Genomic DNA, 16,918 nt, shown 5'->3' with positions numbered 1-16,918 from the left:
TGCGACAGAAAAACACCCTTCGAATGCGCAGAATAGTATGTAATTTTATTCGTATTTTACATTTTTTTTTAAATATTTTATGCGAACGCGGTTTGCGCATTTGTAATTTGTGAAAATATCTTTCCCGTCTCTCACGAAAAAGATATATTAAAAGGGTGATTTTCCAAACGTCATGCTTAAAATAGGAGTGTGTAGATGCTAAAGTAATTTTCCCTTTTTTTTTTTGCGTTTGCTTTGATTTGATTTGTTTTTTTTTTTTTTAATTACTTAAGCGGCCTGTTGTGATTTTATTTTCACGGAAACGTGGATTTTTGTTTTTTTTTTTTCGTTCCTATATATTTTTTCATGCTAATATAGAACATCATTTGCGCGTTTTGTTTTGCTTTCTTGTGATATGCACTTTCCAGAATCTTGTCGTTCAAGAATTTTCGTGAATTATATTTAGGAGCAGCATACGAGCTTTTTACATACATCGTATTGCATGCGCCTGAATGCGCCTATTTTTACGAACTACCTTTGCGCATGAAGGAGCCACGTGTTTGAGATGCTATGCCTACGCCGAGTTTTCCTCGCTAAAGCTTTGTATGTATAACCCTTCAGCGCAGAGTGACATGAAACAGTTTTAAGAATTTTATGAGGATACATTTTTATACTATGCATTTTCATCACGAGGGGCTAGCAAAATTCTCCAGGCACTTTGCTGCATATGTATAGTGCTACACATTATGAAGCGCTTATATATTTATTATATAGATATATTATGAGTGAATGCCTTTTTTTTTTCCTTTCCCTTCGTTCGCCTTCTTCCTAGTTTTTGAATTAATACCTAACTTCTGACTTTTCACCTTTGTTTGTTTGTTTTTTTTTCATTTATTCGTGCATTTTTTTTTTTGTACTCTTTAATTAGCCAAATTTAAAAGCTGCAATTTTTCTTACCTCGCCCCCATTTGCCATTATATATATGGGCCCCTGCACATACTCGTAAGTATCTTCATGGTGAGTTAGCTGCACTTGAGAAAGCTTCGTTATTAAGATAAAAGCATTTTTGGTGTTGTAACCACATGTAGTAGAATTTTGTTCTAACATAACCAAGGGGAACTGAAGCAGATTTAAAGATCCATCTTTGCTTTTTGACATGTTTATTGAGACATTTGCAACCTATTTTATTTTTTTTTTTCTAATGAAACCGTGTTTCCTTTGGCCTTTGTACATAGAAGAGTAATGAGGTGGAGATATATTGTAATTGGAAAGTGGCTCCCTTTCGTGTTAATAACGTGTGCAATCTTTCATGTCGAGCCAGCAAAAGGTAATGTAGATTGATTAGGATATGATAGGAAAAAAAAAAAAGAAGAAAAGAAAAATAACAATACTGAATAACCGAAACATCGCCAATTGTGTAGCACTGGAGAGGCAACACTAAATTGACGGGAAAGTAAAAGTAAGATGAACGAGCTATCCGTAAACGACGCCTTTGATGGCATCGAAATTGAGTCTTTTGATTTCATTTGGGAAGAATGGGAAGAGTACAAAGGAGATGTGCCCCTATGGCAACATATATTCTGTGGAAGTATAGCAGGACTGATGGAGCACGTTTTTATGTACCCGCTGGACACGATTAAAACGTATATACAAACGAACGATCGTCTGAAAGGCAGCAGGAGGGCGTACGACCTGTGCAACATGTACAGCCAAAATGGTAATGGGAACAATTTCAACGAAATAAAGGCTCACAAAAGTGGCTTGCATGTGGATAAGAAAAAATTTTGCACGTCTAGAGGATGTGATGGGTGTATTTATAAGAAGACATGTACTTATGACAATTTTTGCAACATCAAGATGATGGCTCCGCTTAATAAAAAACGTGTTGTCCACGCCAGCACACTTGGTGCTACATCAGATGGATTGAGAAAGAGTAAACAAAATTTGAGAAAATTCCTTTGCGGCGGTTTAAATGTAGAACAGAGGGGAGTAAGGGCCCAGGTAGTGAATAGAAAATTTCAACCTCACAGATACCATAGTAGAGTAATGAATAAAGAGTTTGCTGCCGAGAGTATAAGTGTTAACCAGAACAACTGGGATAGCGGTCAGTATAACCAATTGGTCAGATTAAGAAAGTATCGAGCATGCAATTTGTTTGATAAACCTCCTGGGGCTGTTGGTGACAGCTGCGCGGTGGGTAACTCCCAGAATATGAAAATCCATTCATTAGCCAGAAGTCCTAGGATGATGGGGAGGAATACCTTAAGCAGGGCTAGAAGCGGAGGAACTGTACTAACAAAGCAAGAAATGACAAACTTCCAAAGGTTTGGAATAACTTACGACAGGTCTGCTAGTGCTACTACGAAATGGCAGCGTAGAGGCTACACGAATAAGCTCATATGTAACAATTATAAGAAGGATGGTTGCTCCTCATCAGTTAATTGCACAGAAATTAATCACTTGGGCTTAAGAAAAGTCACAGGGAGAATTATTTTCAAGAATGGAAGGAACGATGCATCCATATCGGGGCGGAAAAGTCAGTACCATAAATATTCCGCAAATGGCGAAACAGTGAAAAATTGTAATCCTTCACAGAAGGGTTACATTGAAATGAAGCCTCTTCTCCGCAATGTGGGGGCAAATCATATAATAAAAAAGAATTTAATGGGGATAAGAAAGATAAACAATGTTTTACTAAATGATCTTTTGCAAAGATGTACCCATAGAACGAGTAACAGAAGCACTAACACTCATTTGGTGTGTGTCAAGAGGAGCAGCGGTCTATCTTTGAGGAGTTTACAAGGTGGTGCCGTTCCAAGCACGACGAATGATAAGAGATATTTGATAAGTGAGTCTAACAAGGTGGGCAAGAAAACCAATTTCTCTTTTATCTTCTCGCAACAGAAATGCGTAAGTAGTGGTAATGCTGATGGCCGAAATAAACCAAGGTTAAGTAATTATTTGAAGCTGTTCCAAAGAACAAGTAAGAATCTCCAATTTGATCATTATCTTCCCAGTGAGGCATTTAAAAAAAGTTATATGTTCCAAAAAAATAAATGCAATTTTTTCACCCCCGTTTTGGAAAATATAAAAAAGGTTCTTCTCCCAACCAAGTGCTACAATATTGCCATAGGCACACCGGTGTTGTCTAATGCCAAAGCAGTGATGATAACGAGGAAGGATGGCTTCAATTCTTATTACTCCCTGTTAAGAAACAATAACAACATATTTCGTAATAACCTATGTTATGTAACCAAAAGTTATATTTACAGAAACTTGTTTGACAGAAGTATCCACTCTTCTTCATGTAAAAATAATTTTTACAAAAATAGGAACTCCAATTTTAGCTACTCCAGGTTTAGCAGAAATGGCAAAAGCTTCAACTTCATTAGGAGCCTATTTCCAGATATGTCCAAGGGAGTGAACATAAAAACGAGGCAAAACTGCAGTTTGATAAGAAGCAATGTTGCCAATCTGTATAAGGGGGTTAATGTCGTCGTGTTAGGATGCATTCCTGCGCATGCCATGTATTTCTCCACATTTGAATATAGTAAGAAGTACTTCTCCAGTATGTGCTCTAAGAATTTGCCCATCCAAGTTCGAGCAAACGGGGGTAGCCGCCTGGAGGTACGGAATCACCATATTGATACGAAGAAAACTGAGGGGGGGAAGTACAAATTGGGAGACCTAAACTATTTTGGCATAGCCATGTCAGGGTTTTTAGCAACCATCGCGCACGACTTGATTATCACCCCCATAGATACGCTAAAGCAGAGGTTGCAATTAGGCATAAACAAAAACTCCCTTCATTCGATAATGATCCTAAGGGAACATGGGATCAGGAGTTTATATTTGAGTTTGCCAATAACCCTGCTCATGAACATCCCCTACCAAATTATTATGATATGTACAAATGAAAAAATGAAGAAAGTTTACTTTGAATATTTTTGCGGCATGAGTGAATTGGATAGGAATAACAGCCAAGGTGCGTGCACAACTGGTGGGAGCAGCGATGGGAGTGGCTCTGCTGCAGGAGGAGGACCTACCAAGGGCGAAGCAAAGGAGGAGAGCAACAATACGCCTACGAGCAGTGGTGCGTACCGTCTGCACAATAGCGAAGCGAAACGCGGCGAAGTAGGCGGTTCTTCGGACAAGGTACTTAGCAGCATAAAAAAACTTAGCGGCATAAAAAAACTTAGCGGCATGAAAGAACTTAGCGGCATGAAAGAACTTAGCGGCATGAAAGAACTTAGCGGCAATAGTGACAAATTGATCAAGTTGTTCATTGCGCAGGACACAGATTCCGTGAAATATTTGAGTAAAAGTCGCGGGCAAAAGTACGCACCAAATGGGGGGGAACATATTTTGCTGATTAGCGAAACAACATTCCATGGGGAACAGACGAACGAGGAAATTTTATTTAAAAATGTAATCAACAAATTAGAAAACAGTTCAATTAAGGACCTTTCAGAAAAATATGACCATAAGATAGGCGACTCCTTTAACTTTACGGGGGCGACATGCAATAATGTGCAGTTAAAGAATATGTGGCTAGGAAACTACAATAATGATGATGATAATAATAATACAAATAAGAGGAAGAAGAACGAGTTTTTTAACAAACCGTTTAATCATATTACATCCTATTTTGTATGTGCAGGAATTGGTGGCGGAATAGCCGCCGTGGTAACAAATCCACTTGACGTCATTAAGACCAGGATTCAGACGCAGTGCTTTAACGCAAAAGGTTTCAATTTTTGTCGAGTGGTATCGAGCTTGTATCATAAGGAGGGATTTCGTTCCTTTTTCAAGGGATCCATGGCAAGAATGGCCCTGTGTATTCCTGCTTCGGCCATATCGTGGGGGACGTACGAAACGATGAAGCGGTTTTTCAAGGTTAACTTCAATTCCGCGTAGCTTCACTTCGCGCAGAGTGACCAGATGAGTTTCCACCCGATTAGTTGGGTCCATCGTCATACGAGCTACTTTATTTTTCCATTTTTTTTTTTTTTTTGGAACTATTTTGATATTTGAGCGAGGGACATTTACACGTGTGTCGCTGTGTGTGTCTGCCTCGCCGCGTATATGTCAATAGCGTGCTCTATGAGCGCGTCCACATCAGCACTCGTGCACATGTGAATATTTAAACACCCAATTGAGGATATGCTTGCCAAAGGTTTATGGCTAATTTTTTTTCAGTTTTTTCCTTTTCCCTATTTTGCTTATTTGCTAAGCGCGAATTCGTTATGCTGTTTAACTTAAAAGAATTACAGAAAAAAATGACTACGTTTGCGAATTATCACTTACTGCTACCCAAAACATGTTGGCATTAAACGGTACAAGTGAAAAGTAGTTTTTCGTACCTTGTGTGTTTTTTTTTAACCTGAATGAATGTCTGTTAAACGGTGATATGTGCTGTGGGGAGGATCTCGGTTTGTCCGTTCGCATTATGACTCTTTTTGAATAAGCGCATAGGATGGGCAGAAAGCTCATCTGCGATAAGGTCGATGAAAATGTTTGCCAAGTGAACAAACACGGGTGTACGTTGCGTAAAATTAAAGGTTGCACGAGTTGTCATAACTGGATGGGTTGAAGAATCGGCTTGGATAAATTTCCCCGGGGGAACACTTTTTTATGTGTTTTCATTTCGAGTGGGACCATTTGTCCTATCTAATAAAATGCGGTTTATCAAATGATAGAGGAAAAAAAAAGGAGAAATTCTTTAACACGGCCGCACTCCACTGGTACAGGTTGGAATTTTTTTTTTGCACTTCGTCATTTTTTAATATTTTCATTTGGCCATTCTTTTCGCATTTGCGCGTTCCAATTTTGTGGAATAAAATTTCCTCTTTTAACGCAGACGAGGTTTTTTCACTCTGCGATTGTGGGGGCCCTAGCACGTAAGCCCGTCCTGGAATGTCGCCCGGTCAGAGAGGCGCATCCTAAGCGGCACAAAAATGTAAACATACTATTTACACGGAAAATTGGCCACTGAAAAAAAGGTCCTCTCCGGTATAAGTATATATATACCCTTGTGTGGAAGTGTATTATATATGTATAGGTACATATTCGTGTATGTATATGTTCAATTTTTTCAGCTGGGGTTTTTCCTTTTCCATTTTTAATTTGTGGCATCTGCTTGTATCCCCGCGCGTCTTTTGCTCTAATTCTTGTTTTATTTATTTTCACGAGCACGTGGATTACGTTTTCGCGAATGCGCACGGAAGTTGCTCCCGTGCATACGTGAAATGTACTCAGGCCATTTTATGCCCCTCTAGCGTGTCGTACATTTTCACGCGTTTTTACAAATTCCCGTAGCTCGCATAATGTCACATATGTTACAAAATTTCATTTGTTTTGCGCTTCTTTAAACATATACAAATCGCTTGGATTATTTTACTTGCATTTTTTTTTGTCCCCCTTTATATAATTGCAAGGACTTTTTTTGCGTTCAAATTTTTATTCTCCCCTTAAAGTGACATATATATTCATAGCGCGTAAAAAGCGGCTTTCTTTTTTTTTTTCCATTAAGAGAGTTTTTTATGTCATTTGTTTTATTTCTTTTCCCCTTCCCCACTTGAAATAATGACCGCCGATAAGTAGTGGAAATTTAATACAAGTGGGATGGTTAGCAAACTTGTAACTGTATAAGAGCAGAGCGTAAAATTGCCCAACACCCACGGGAGTACTGCTATGCGCGACATACGTAAGTACTCGTGTACGGATGGGTGAATGTACGTGTGCAGCGTTCATTTGTTCATTTGTACAATTGAACTGTTTCGCGTTTGCGTAGTTGTGCCCCCAATGCATGAGATATGAGAACTTACCCGGCTGCAATAATGACCTGTTGACACGTGGAGGGAGGCAACAACATATTTTATTTTTCATTTAGATTTTTTTTTTTTTTCGTTAACTGTGGAGAGAACAAATGTTGCCTTATTGCTGGGAAAATTGCACAAGTTTCGCATGTGTATTTTCCCCCAAATAAGGGAAGAAAGCTCGTGACTGGGGTTGTATCTCAGCGAGAAAAATTTGACCAATCCAGGAAATGTGTATATAAGTGAACTGCATATATATGTATATGTGTGCTTATCCGTTTGTGCATATACATATGTGCATGCGGATCATCTCATCGTTCGCATTAAAACTTGAGAAGATGCCTTTGCTCATGGCCCGATTGCAGCGGTTACATGAACATATGTGATAAGTTAATTTTTCAGCCCGTTTCGAATTGACTGAAAGTTCGACCATTTTGGGAAAACAAATTTCGGACGGATAGTCATTCCTGCGTTAGTGGAAGCACTCACCCAGAGCGGTAAAACCCATGTGTGTGTGCATCAATGTAGTGACGTGTATGAATATGTTTATATTCAAGCGAAACGTCGCACGCGTAATAAGTACAGCGAGAGTTCCACGTTGATGTGAAACGCGTAAGGGTGGGGGCAAAAACGGTGCAGCCGTTTTAGCCAGAGTTGAGAAGCATATGTTCAGTCAGGAAAACAAGACCTCATATGAACAAAAATAAAGAAAAAGGAAAAAGAAAATTTTTTATCAAAATAATTGTGGCATCCCTCTTCTTTTCACCAGAAAAATATTTATCTCCTTTTTATACCATTTCACAACTATGTATATGCAGAACTCCTCGTCGAATAACCTCTTCCGATCATTTAACAACCAAGGAAACAATGCAAATAAGGGGATCTTTGGAAATGCAAACGTCCAGTCCAACCTACCGAACACGGATCACTCGTCCATTTTTGGAGTTTCGAAAACATCGCAATCGAACAATGCGCTGGTGGATAAGAATTTGTTTAATATGAACACGAGCTCCAGTGTATTAAGTGGAAATAAAGGGATCTACGACAATATGAATAGTCAGTCCAGCTTAGGTAACAAAAATATCTTTGGAGGGTCAAGTGTAGGAAATAGTGGCAATCAAGGAAATATGGGAGGAAATAATTTATTCATGAATTCAAGTAATCAAAGTGGCTTAGGCATGAAGAATATTTTTGGGGGAACGACAAATTTAAATGCTCCAGGAACGAACTTATCCAATAAAGGGCTTTTTGGAGGCATGCAACAGAATAATCAGAGCTCTGCTCCATCTTCCAGTAACCTTTTTGGCAATTTGTCGTCTAATCAAGCGAGCTCCGGAAATATGTTTGGAAATTTAGCCTCGGCTAATCAAAATAAGGGAAATAGTTTATTTGGCCCATCGTCTCAGTCTAATCAAACATCAGGAAGTAACATGTTTGGGAATGCATCCCCCATGGGACAAAATAAGGGTGGTGGGTTGTTTGGAGCGCTGCAATCGTCTACTCATGGCAATACGGGTAACAGCATGTTTGGAAGCGCTACCGGTGGAATGAGCCAAAATAAGGGAAGCAGCACTCTCTTCGGGGGGATGTCCGCCACCACGCCCACTAACACAGGATCTGGAAATATCTTCGGAAATGCATCTTCAATGAATCAGAACAAGACCAGTGGTGGTCTTTTTGGAGCGTTGCAAACGTCTAATCAGGGTAATACAAGTAACAGCATGTTTGGAAGTGCTACCGGTGGCATGAACCAAAATAAGGGGAGCAGCATATTTGGTGGATCCTTTGGGACGGCGAATCAAGGATCAGCACAGAGTAACATGTTTGGCAATGCATCATCGATGGGCCAAAATAAGGGTGGAGGTCTTTTTGGAGCGCTGCAATCGTCTACTCAGGGCAATACGGGTAACAGCATGTTTGGAAGCGCTACCGGTGGGATGAGCCAAAATAAGGGAAGCAGCACTCTCTTCGGGGGGATGTCCGGCAGCACGTCGACCAACACAACATCTGGAAATCTCTTCGGAAATGCATCTTCAATGAATCAGAACAAGCCCAGTGGTGGTCTTTTTGGAGCGTTGCAATCACCCAGCCAAGGCACAACAAGTAGCAGCAACATGTTTGGCAGCTTCGGAGCCAGTCAGGCAAAACCAGCCACGGGTGGAAACCTCTTTGGAGGAATGTCCTCAACACCGGGGACGAGTGCAACTACTGGGACGGGTAGCAACCTCTTCGGGACCACAGTCCAGGGTAGCCAAAATAAAACCGGCAGTAACATTTTTGGGACAATGTCAGGAAGTACACAAGCTGGAAGTAGCAATAGCCTTTTCGGTGCAACAACTTCTCCAAGTGCCAATATGGGAGGTAATAATGTGTTTTCATCATCCATGACAACGCCAACGAGCCAAAATAAATTTAATAATATATTTGGACAGGTTGGAACAGCTGGTCACAGTACATCGGTGAATTCTGCTGCCACGGGAGTTTCTTCCACTCCAGGATTAGGAGGAGCAACGCAAAGTGGTAGCACGAGTAATATCTTTGGAAGCGTATCGACCGGTACGAATTTTGGTGGAGTGGCTGACAGCAAGAATATATTTGGAACATCGTCTGGTTTTTCGTTGGGCTCGGGAAATACCGGTGCGAATTTCACCGCTGGAGCTGGAGGAGTGGGCACCGGATTAAGCACAGGAGGAGTTGGACTAGGTATCGGATCCAATTTGGGAACGACCATGGGGACAAGTGTGGGCACCAACATGGGTTCAAACCTAGGCTCAAACCTGGGTTCCAATTTGACATCAAATATGAATGCCAATTTAAACTTGGGGGCGGGTACCGGCACCGGCGCCAATGCCAACGCGTCGAGCATATTTGGTGGTTTAGGCGGACTAAACTCCAATTTGGGTGGCAGCACAATGATAGGTAGTACCGGTTTGGGTCAGAAAATAAGCACAAGTGCAGCAGGTGGAGCGTCAACCAATATGTTCATAGGAAATAAGAATTTGGGGCCTAATAACACTACATTGGTGAGCACGCAGAATAATCTCCTGTTAGGCGAGAAGGGAAAGGCAAACAATTTCATGGCACAAGAATTTAAAAGTGATCAAAAGGACGAATTAGGTGGTAGCAAAGACCATTTAGACAAGTCCGTTGAAGAGTTAACGATTATAAAGAAGCAGGAAGGCATTTTCGATCAGGCGTATGAAGAGGATGAGGTGTTTAGCGAAAAGGAATCAGAAGGGACCTTTTACAATTATATTAATTTAATTATAAATGATAACATAAACGACATACAAAAGACAACGTTTTCTTTATTGAATGATCATGATTCGTTAATGTGGGATAATTTTAAAAGTAATATTTTTAAAAACTTTGTGGATTATTTGGTGAATTTTAAGCAGAAAAAAAATCAAAAGGTTGTTAAGAGCAACGTGTTAGATCTGGATCAACATGAGTTTCAAATTTTAATTTGGCTATACAATGTGAACGCATACAAAGTTGATTTTATTCCCTTTAAGAGCTTTTACTACTTATTGTTAAGTGATACCAATTTAAATTACTCGAAGATTTTTATCGGAAATGTAGACAAGAATTTATTTCCTGGAAGCTTTGTTGAAGTGAACGACCATTACTACATGAACTCGAAGAACCACTTCTTCAAATCGCAGATAAGTAAGTACCAGGAGAGTGACACAATGTCAAGTCGGGATAGAAGGCGAGGCAAAAGAAGAGGGACAAACGCGACAAATATAAACGCGCTAGATGTGGATTCCATTTATAAGCAAGTTTTGAAAGACATTCTAAATAGTCTACTAAATATGAATTTGTCCATAACGAGGGAAAATATAAAAAGAAGGGAAAAGGAGGAGTACTACGAAAACGGGGATAACAACAACAATAATGGTAATAGCAATAGTAATGGTAATATGAGCGGCAAAGATAAGCTCAATTCGGCCTCCAACTACACATATGAAAATTTACTGTTAAACTATTTGTTCGGAACGTTGCAACATTTGCATGACAAGTTTTACAGAATCGAAATAAGCAACTATGTTGCCAAGGATTTAAACCAGATTGATGAATATTTTGTGGACTCCAAGTCGAACGCCATTTTTTCATACTGTTATGACAATTTTTATAAGAATGAAATGGACAAGGAAAACTGCACTATCCATTTTTTTTTCTACCTAGTTAACATAATGTTTCGGTGCGGAAATTACTTGGGGCTAATCCAGATAATTAAGGGGGACGAATTTGTGAAAAATTTAAGCATTGACAGCTACCTGTACGACTTTGTAATATTACTGATAAGAATTTTATTTTTAATTTATAATAAAAGTAACGAGATAAGCATCTTCGAGAATATGAAGGTGGATTTTGACTGCACCGACATTTTTAAAAAAAAGATCAACATGTCAGTGTTGATTAATTTTTTCCACTCAATTATTTACCTCTGTGTTAACAACATTTATGCTTACGATTTGCTGTGCGTTTTGTTTTCTGACATTTTTTACAAAAAGGGGGCCATGTACATCAATCGGGACAAAAAAATGGAGATGAAAAATATTTTTCATTACAGAGAGGGGAGAAGCCCCGGCTATGAGAACAATCGTGACGATGATGGTGATGACGATCTTGATGATCATCATCATCATGACAGTCGTATCGGGCCGAATACAAATGACTACAATAGAGAGGGTGGTTATTATAAGGGCAGAGGGTACAATGGGGGGGAGGGGGCAGCTGCAGGGAAGGATTCCATAAGAGGAAGGCGGTCAGAGCAAAGATCCAAAAGTCAATACAGTGACGACTACTACGGTGATTATAGCGATCTCCCTTATGGTGAGCAGTACGAGGACTATTATGATGAGGGGTACGTGGGCCCCCCGAGGAACGGCGGTCGAGGTAGTAGAAATCCTAGTAATCTCCGCAATGGAAGTAGACGACACCCCAACGATGACCTAATCGATGATGAACGGAGAAATAGCAGACGTAGCAGTCGGAACAGAGGCGATGCTAATAATAACAAGACTAACAACTCGATGAGGGGCTACTTCAGCAGCGATGAGAACAGCAACAACGGAAGAGCAAGGAAAGGGAAAAAAGGCAAAAATAGAACCTTCTTTTTTGACATGTTTACAAATATGCTTCAGAAGCCGAAGAAATCCCAAGAGGATGAATTTGGAAACATCGAAATAAATGAAGAGATGGAGGACAGAATGAACAGAGATTCGGAACACATAAGTTACATCGAATCTTTGGGAATCACCAACAGGTATGGCTATAATTTTGAGTACTGCAATATCGAGACGAGTATATGGATCGAATTGACTTTGTTTCTTTCGAAGAACTTTGACTTGTATGGAAGTAAATTTCAAGAGAATTTTGACATCATGGATGTTAACTTAAGTTTTTGCAATTACGATGACGATAATAATGCCTTTTTAAATGACACAAAATATAGGAGGGAGAAAATAAACAGCAAAATTGAAAAGTTATTCATTTGCATATCGCACTGTCTTGTCAACGAAAATAAAGATTTTTTTGCCGTCTGTTCGAAACTCAAGGTGGATGAAGTCATAAATAATTTTATTGTGGTGGATGGAAAGATTGCAGAAAAGGTTAAGGGCAACGTATCAAAAATTTTAAAAAATAATTTCGTGCTCTACATTAAGCTATTTTACTACCTCCTGTTAGTGGGAAATATTTACACCACGGTTGCGTTTTTATCGTGTATATCGAGCAACGTGCAGAGGATCCTCCTAGTGCTGACTATATTTTTGCACAAAAATGACATCTTCGAGAATGACCAGTTGAATAATATAAAATTAAAGACGTTACAATTTTTGAAGTTAAAAAATGAAAGCGACTCATTTTTGGATCATTCCATGAATGGTATTAATGACGATGTTTCATCTGCCGCGGCGACAGTGGCGGCCACAGCTGTGGAAGCCACGGCAATTGTGGCCACCTCTGTAGCAGACAGAATGAATTTAATCAATCTGAGCTTGAATAGTATTGACCTCCCCTTTGACTATTTTGTACTTCGAAATAATAACATTAATATTCTGTTAAAAATAACGTATCTGCTTAATTTGAAGACAAGCTTAAGTATCAAACTGTTGAAGAGTATTGTGCAGGAAAATCAAGATATACTCTTGCACGAGAGTGTAATTGGGCAGATAAATAACGACGGGAATATACTTTATGGGAAATTACATGACTTTCTCTTCTTATTTAAGAATAAAGTGAAAATGAGAAAGGACATAAAATGCTACTTCTTAATGTACTACGTTTTGTACAAGAAGAAACTCTTTCATAATAGTAAATTATGTAAACATAAAAATGAAAATGACGAAGAATATCATTACAAGTGCAGGAATTTTAAGTATGTGCAAAGCAAGAATATTAACACATTGAATAGGATATCCTTGGACAACTCCATCATCAGTGTGCATTGCTCCATTCTGTACAAAATATCTCAGTTTTATGCCATCCTGGCGTACTTTGCCAACCAGAGGAAGAACTACATCATTTCGTTCATCTGCTACTACATCTTGAAGGACGAGCAGAGCGCCATAAACTCCTTGATTAGGATTTACAACGACGAGCTGATATACTACTACCACAACAACGAGCGGGAGTACGTCTACATCCGCAAGTGTGCCTTCCGATTTTATCACTTGGCCAAGGTAGAGGAGACAGAAACGGCGATCGGCTCAGCCATCGCGGTAGCGAGTCATGCTGAATCAGCGAATCGTTTGTGCGGACGATGAGCACTGGCGCAGCGTTGTTCCCTCCATACATATTTTTTGACCTCCTCCCCCCCACCTGCAGAACATGTGGCCCTCAAACGTTAAGCTGGAATCAATTGAAAACAAGTCGTATCTAATCCTGAGCATCCTGTTCATGAAGAGGAAGATGTTCGAAGAGGCCTTTATAATCTTTTCGTCCAGCCTGATTCCGGACAACATGCTGGAGAAGCTGTCCACGGCGGATTACTACAACATCGATTTGTCCTCCAACTTTTTGATGACGCTGCGGGAACTGTGTCGACAGAACTATCAGGTACAGATGGAAGGAGGTTTTTCCTCCGAGCGAGTGTATCATTGAGTGCACTGCGTATGTGTTGAAAACGGGGTTGTTCGATTTGTTCGATTTGTCCATCTACCCACCACCGTAATGTGTTCTGCACAATTGCGCATAACTCCGCATAACGCCGCTCCCCCGCCCACTTGTAGATAAGCGAACTGGTAGGACAGACCACTCTTCACGCCGTTGTTAAATTTTTGCTGCCTATCAAGGACAAGTTGGATGCACAAGTTGTGGAGAGCATCAACTATCTGAGCTCATTAAGCTTTTAAAATAAAAGCACGCACATTTGTTTTGTTTCTTTTTTTTTTTTTTTGGCATGTACAAAATTGTATTTAATTTTTTTTTTTTGACTAGCGACCACATGCTAGCAAACCCCAGTATTTGACTTCGTAAAAGAAAAGGAGTATTCGTACGAAATGGATTGATATGTGAACATGTGCCGATGCGCGAGTGGGTTGAAATGTCACCATGACGAGTTAACCGACACGTTTGCACATGTCACTGTGCACACTGCCTTGGTACACCCAGTCAACCAGCGTACTCCTTTACAATTTCCTTTGCATACCAAATTGTTTTAATAACCCACATTTGTATCCTCATCGTGATAAATTGCCTTTTTTCATTTTTAAAAACAATGAAAAGATATATACCCCAATTAATGTTCATATATCTTATCACGAAAAGGTGTGTTCATTTTTAAGGAACCAATAAAGACTCCGCCCCTTTTGTTAATTTTTCCCTTGGAAAAACATCATTTGGGGAGAAGTGGAAGAACTCCCCGAGGTTTATATAGGCTTAGAGCACAGGTAAACATGCGAATGCCCCAGTTTGTCCAATAAAAAGCGGCAGGGCGGGGGGGACTTATGCTAGTGGAGAAACGAGGATAAAGGGAGTTCTCTTAAATCTGCATTCTACAAAAGGAAAGAGAATAGGGCGTTCAATTTTACACGGCGTGTAGAGAAGAACTGGGGTGCAAAAGGCTCAAAAAAAAAAAAAAAAATGTTATACCATTATGTGCGCACAGTGTAGGGGCATACGGGCAATAATGGCGCGTACGACTTAGTTGTACATTTGTAAATGTTAAGTATAAACTCCATAATCCTTTTCATATGCTATGCATGTGAAATGCTGTTCATGTTGTTCTGAATTGTTTGGAAAACGCGTTTCTGCGTCAATTTTTTTTTTTTTTTTTCGAGTTTCTTCACTCCTTTTCTCTTGGCACAACTCCCCTTTAACTCCGCACGGAAAAGATTAACAAACTGGTATTTTAGGGCGAGTTTTTTTCGTTTCTATGTTGCGTACATGTTTGCGTATGTCGGCCCCACGTTTCGCCAAGTTTTCACATTTTCGCATTTGCTGACTTTCGCACATTTGGGCGTATCACCCCTGTGGGCACATTTTCCGTATGCAAAAGCACCCTGGAAAATAGAGGCTTGTATGCACATCAGCGTGAACGGAAGAGAGAAGCTTTGACTCACGGCATATTCTACATGTAAACTTGAAAGAGCCATCTGCGTCCCCCCCTCTCCTCTGCGGCTGCTGCTTGCTACGTCTTCTGCTACGTTTGCCACTTCTGCCAGTGCTGCTTTCCCTTTTTTTCGCCCAGTGCGACCCCCCTCCCCCTCCTACTATGCCGCTGGACCGAAGCAGAAATGAGTAAGATGATCAAAGTAGTAAGTTTATGCAGACGGGAACAATTCCTCCGCACCAGTGGTAAATTCGCAGCCGCATTATTAGGCAAGAACTACAGCACAGCGCAGATGAACAGCGTCACAGCTGTTGATAACAAGTACATTTACAATGTGTACAAATTGGATAACACATACTACAACAATTTGAAGGTAATAAACAGCTACGATGAATATCACAATTTGGTTGTAAAAAATGAGTACTTTAAGGATTACTCCAAATTTCAAAACAAGTTTAATGATGCAGAAATGTGGGAGCATAATGGGGAACATTTAGCGGACGAATTTAAACCCTCCATGGAAGAAAGAAAGGACGCAGTGAGAACCAATTTAGGAAAAATGGAGGAGGAAAATGAATGCACAAATATCATTACATCCAACGATTTACAGGTCCTATATTTTGGTAGCTATGAAAATAATATTAGTGTGCTTTTATTTGAGAAATTTAAAAGTATTATCGAAAAGAATAAAAAGTTACAATTTTTTTTCCTGGATGTTAATGTCTGTCCACAGGGTTCTTACAATTGCGATGTCACATATGTGCCTTGCGTTTGTTTAATATATAAAAATCATCTGTTTAGAAAAAAATTAGAGATAAATTATGAACATCCCATTGATGACAAGTACCTGGACGAGTACTTAAGTACTGTGCAGAAGAGCATAGATTCCTTTCACACGTATAACAATAAGTTTATTTACAAGTTGAAGAAGCAGAGCAATTACCTGAACACGAAATATATCGATGTCGACAACCAGAATATCCACAAGGAGAATTGGAACACGTTCTAGCGGGGTTCGATGCAGGGCCGTGCGAAGCTATACATCTGAGCTTCTACGTATGTGTATGCGTCCCAACATGTGCGTCACCCCCAACACACACACACGAACACCTGTGGATACGCCCCGTTGCAAAGTAGTTCCTCGCCGCGTGGCTATTTTTTTGCGGCGTGGCTACTTTTTTTTGTGGCGTGGTTTTATTCCTTACGACCCGTTCTTAACCGAGGTCAACCAGGCTGCCTCGATTTTTTTTGCGCCACACAAGTTATCGTGGTTGAATTTGCACAAACTCCTAAAGTTCCTTTTTCGTCGAACTGAAGTTTACCTCTTTGAGAAACGAAACGTGGAAACGTGCCTCACAATGTTATAAGTCACGCTTGTAGAGTGATGAAAGTGTTTGCGCATATGTATACGCATAGATACATTCACATAATATACACATACGTATAACGCTTTATAGGAAGTTTTTTCCTAAACAAAACGCCCATTCTAGTTAGCTCAGCTGTGAGGCACATACCAATTAGTGCGCAACGAAAAAGGTGTTTTTCAAATTTTGCAATTCTC

At 39.9% G+C, this 16,918-nt stretch overlaps 3 protein-coding genes across 3 annotated transcripts; all 3 read left to right on the top strand.

The window, feature by feature from the left end:
• Positions 1–1,443: 1,443 nt before the first annotated feature.
• Positions 1,444–4,896, top strand: C922_01487 (hypothetical protein; the record flags this gene model as incomplete). The annotated part of the gene is made up of 1 exon (XM_008817090.1): positions 1,444–4,896. The coding sequence occupies one exon, from the start codon at positions 1,444–1,446 to the stop codon at positions 4,894–4,896; it is 3,453 nt and encodes a 1,150-aa protein (XP_008815312.1).
• A 2,707-nt stretch (positions 4,897–7,603) lies between these two features.
• C922_01486 (hypothetical protein) lies at positions 7,604–14,158 on the top strand (the record flags this gene model as incomplete). Its single annotated transcript, XM_008817089.1, has 3 exons — positions 7,604–13,486; positions 13,632–13,862; positions 14,036–14,158. The coding sequence occupies 3 exons, from the start codon at positions 7,604–7,606 to the stop codon at positions 14,156–14,158; spliced, it is 6,237 nt and encodes a 2,078-aa protein (XP_008815311.1).
• A 1,383-nt stretch (positions 14,159–15,541) lies between these two features.
• Positions 15,542–16,366, top strand: C922_01485 (hypothetical protein; the record flags this gene model as incomplete). Its single annotated transcript, XM_008817088.1, has 1 exon — positions 15,542–16,366. One exon carries the CDS (start codon positions 15,542–15,544, stop codon positions 16,364–16,366), a length of 825 nt encoding a protein of 274 aa, XP_008815310.1.
• Between the last annotated feature and the right edge of the window lie 552 nt (positions 16,367–16,918).

This window comes from Plasmodium inui (assembly GCF_000524495.1).
Source record: "Plasmodium inui San Antonio 1 unplaced genomic scaffold supercont1.5, whole genome shotgun sequence".
In the NCBI taxonomy this organism is placed as follows: domain Eukaryota; phylum Apicomplexa; class Aconoidasida; order Haemosporida; family Plasmodiidae; genus Plasmodium; species Plasmodium inui.
This window is presented reverse-complemented; position numbering and strand designations above follow the sequence as displayed.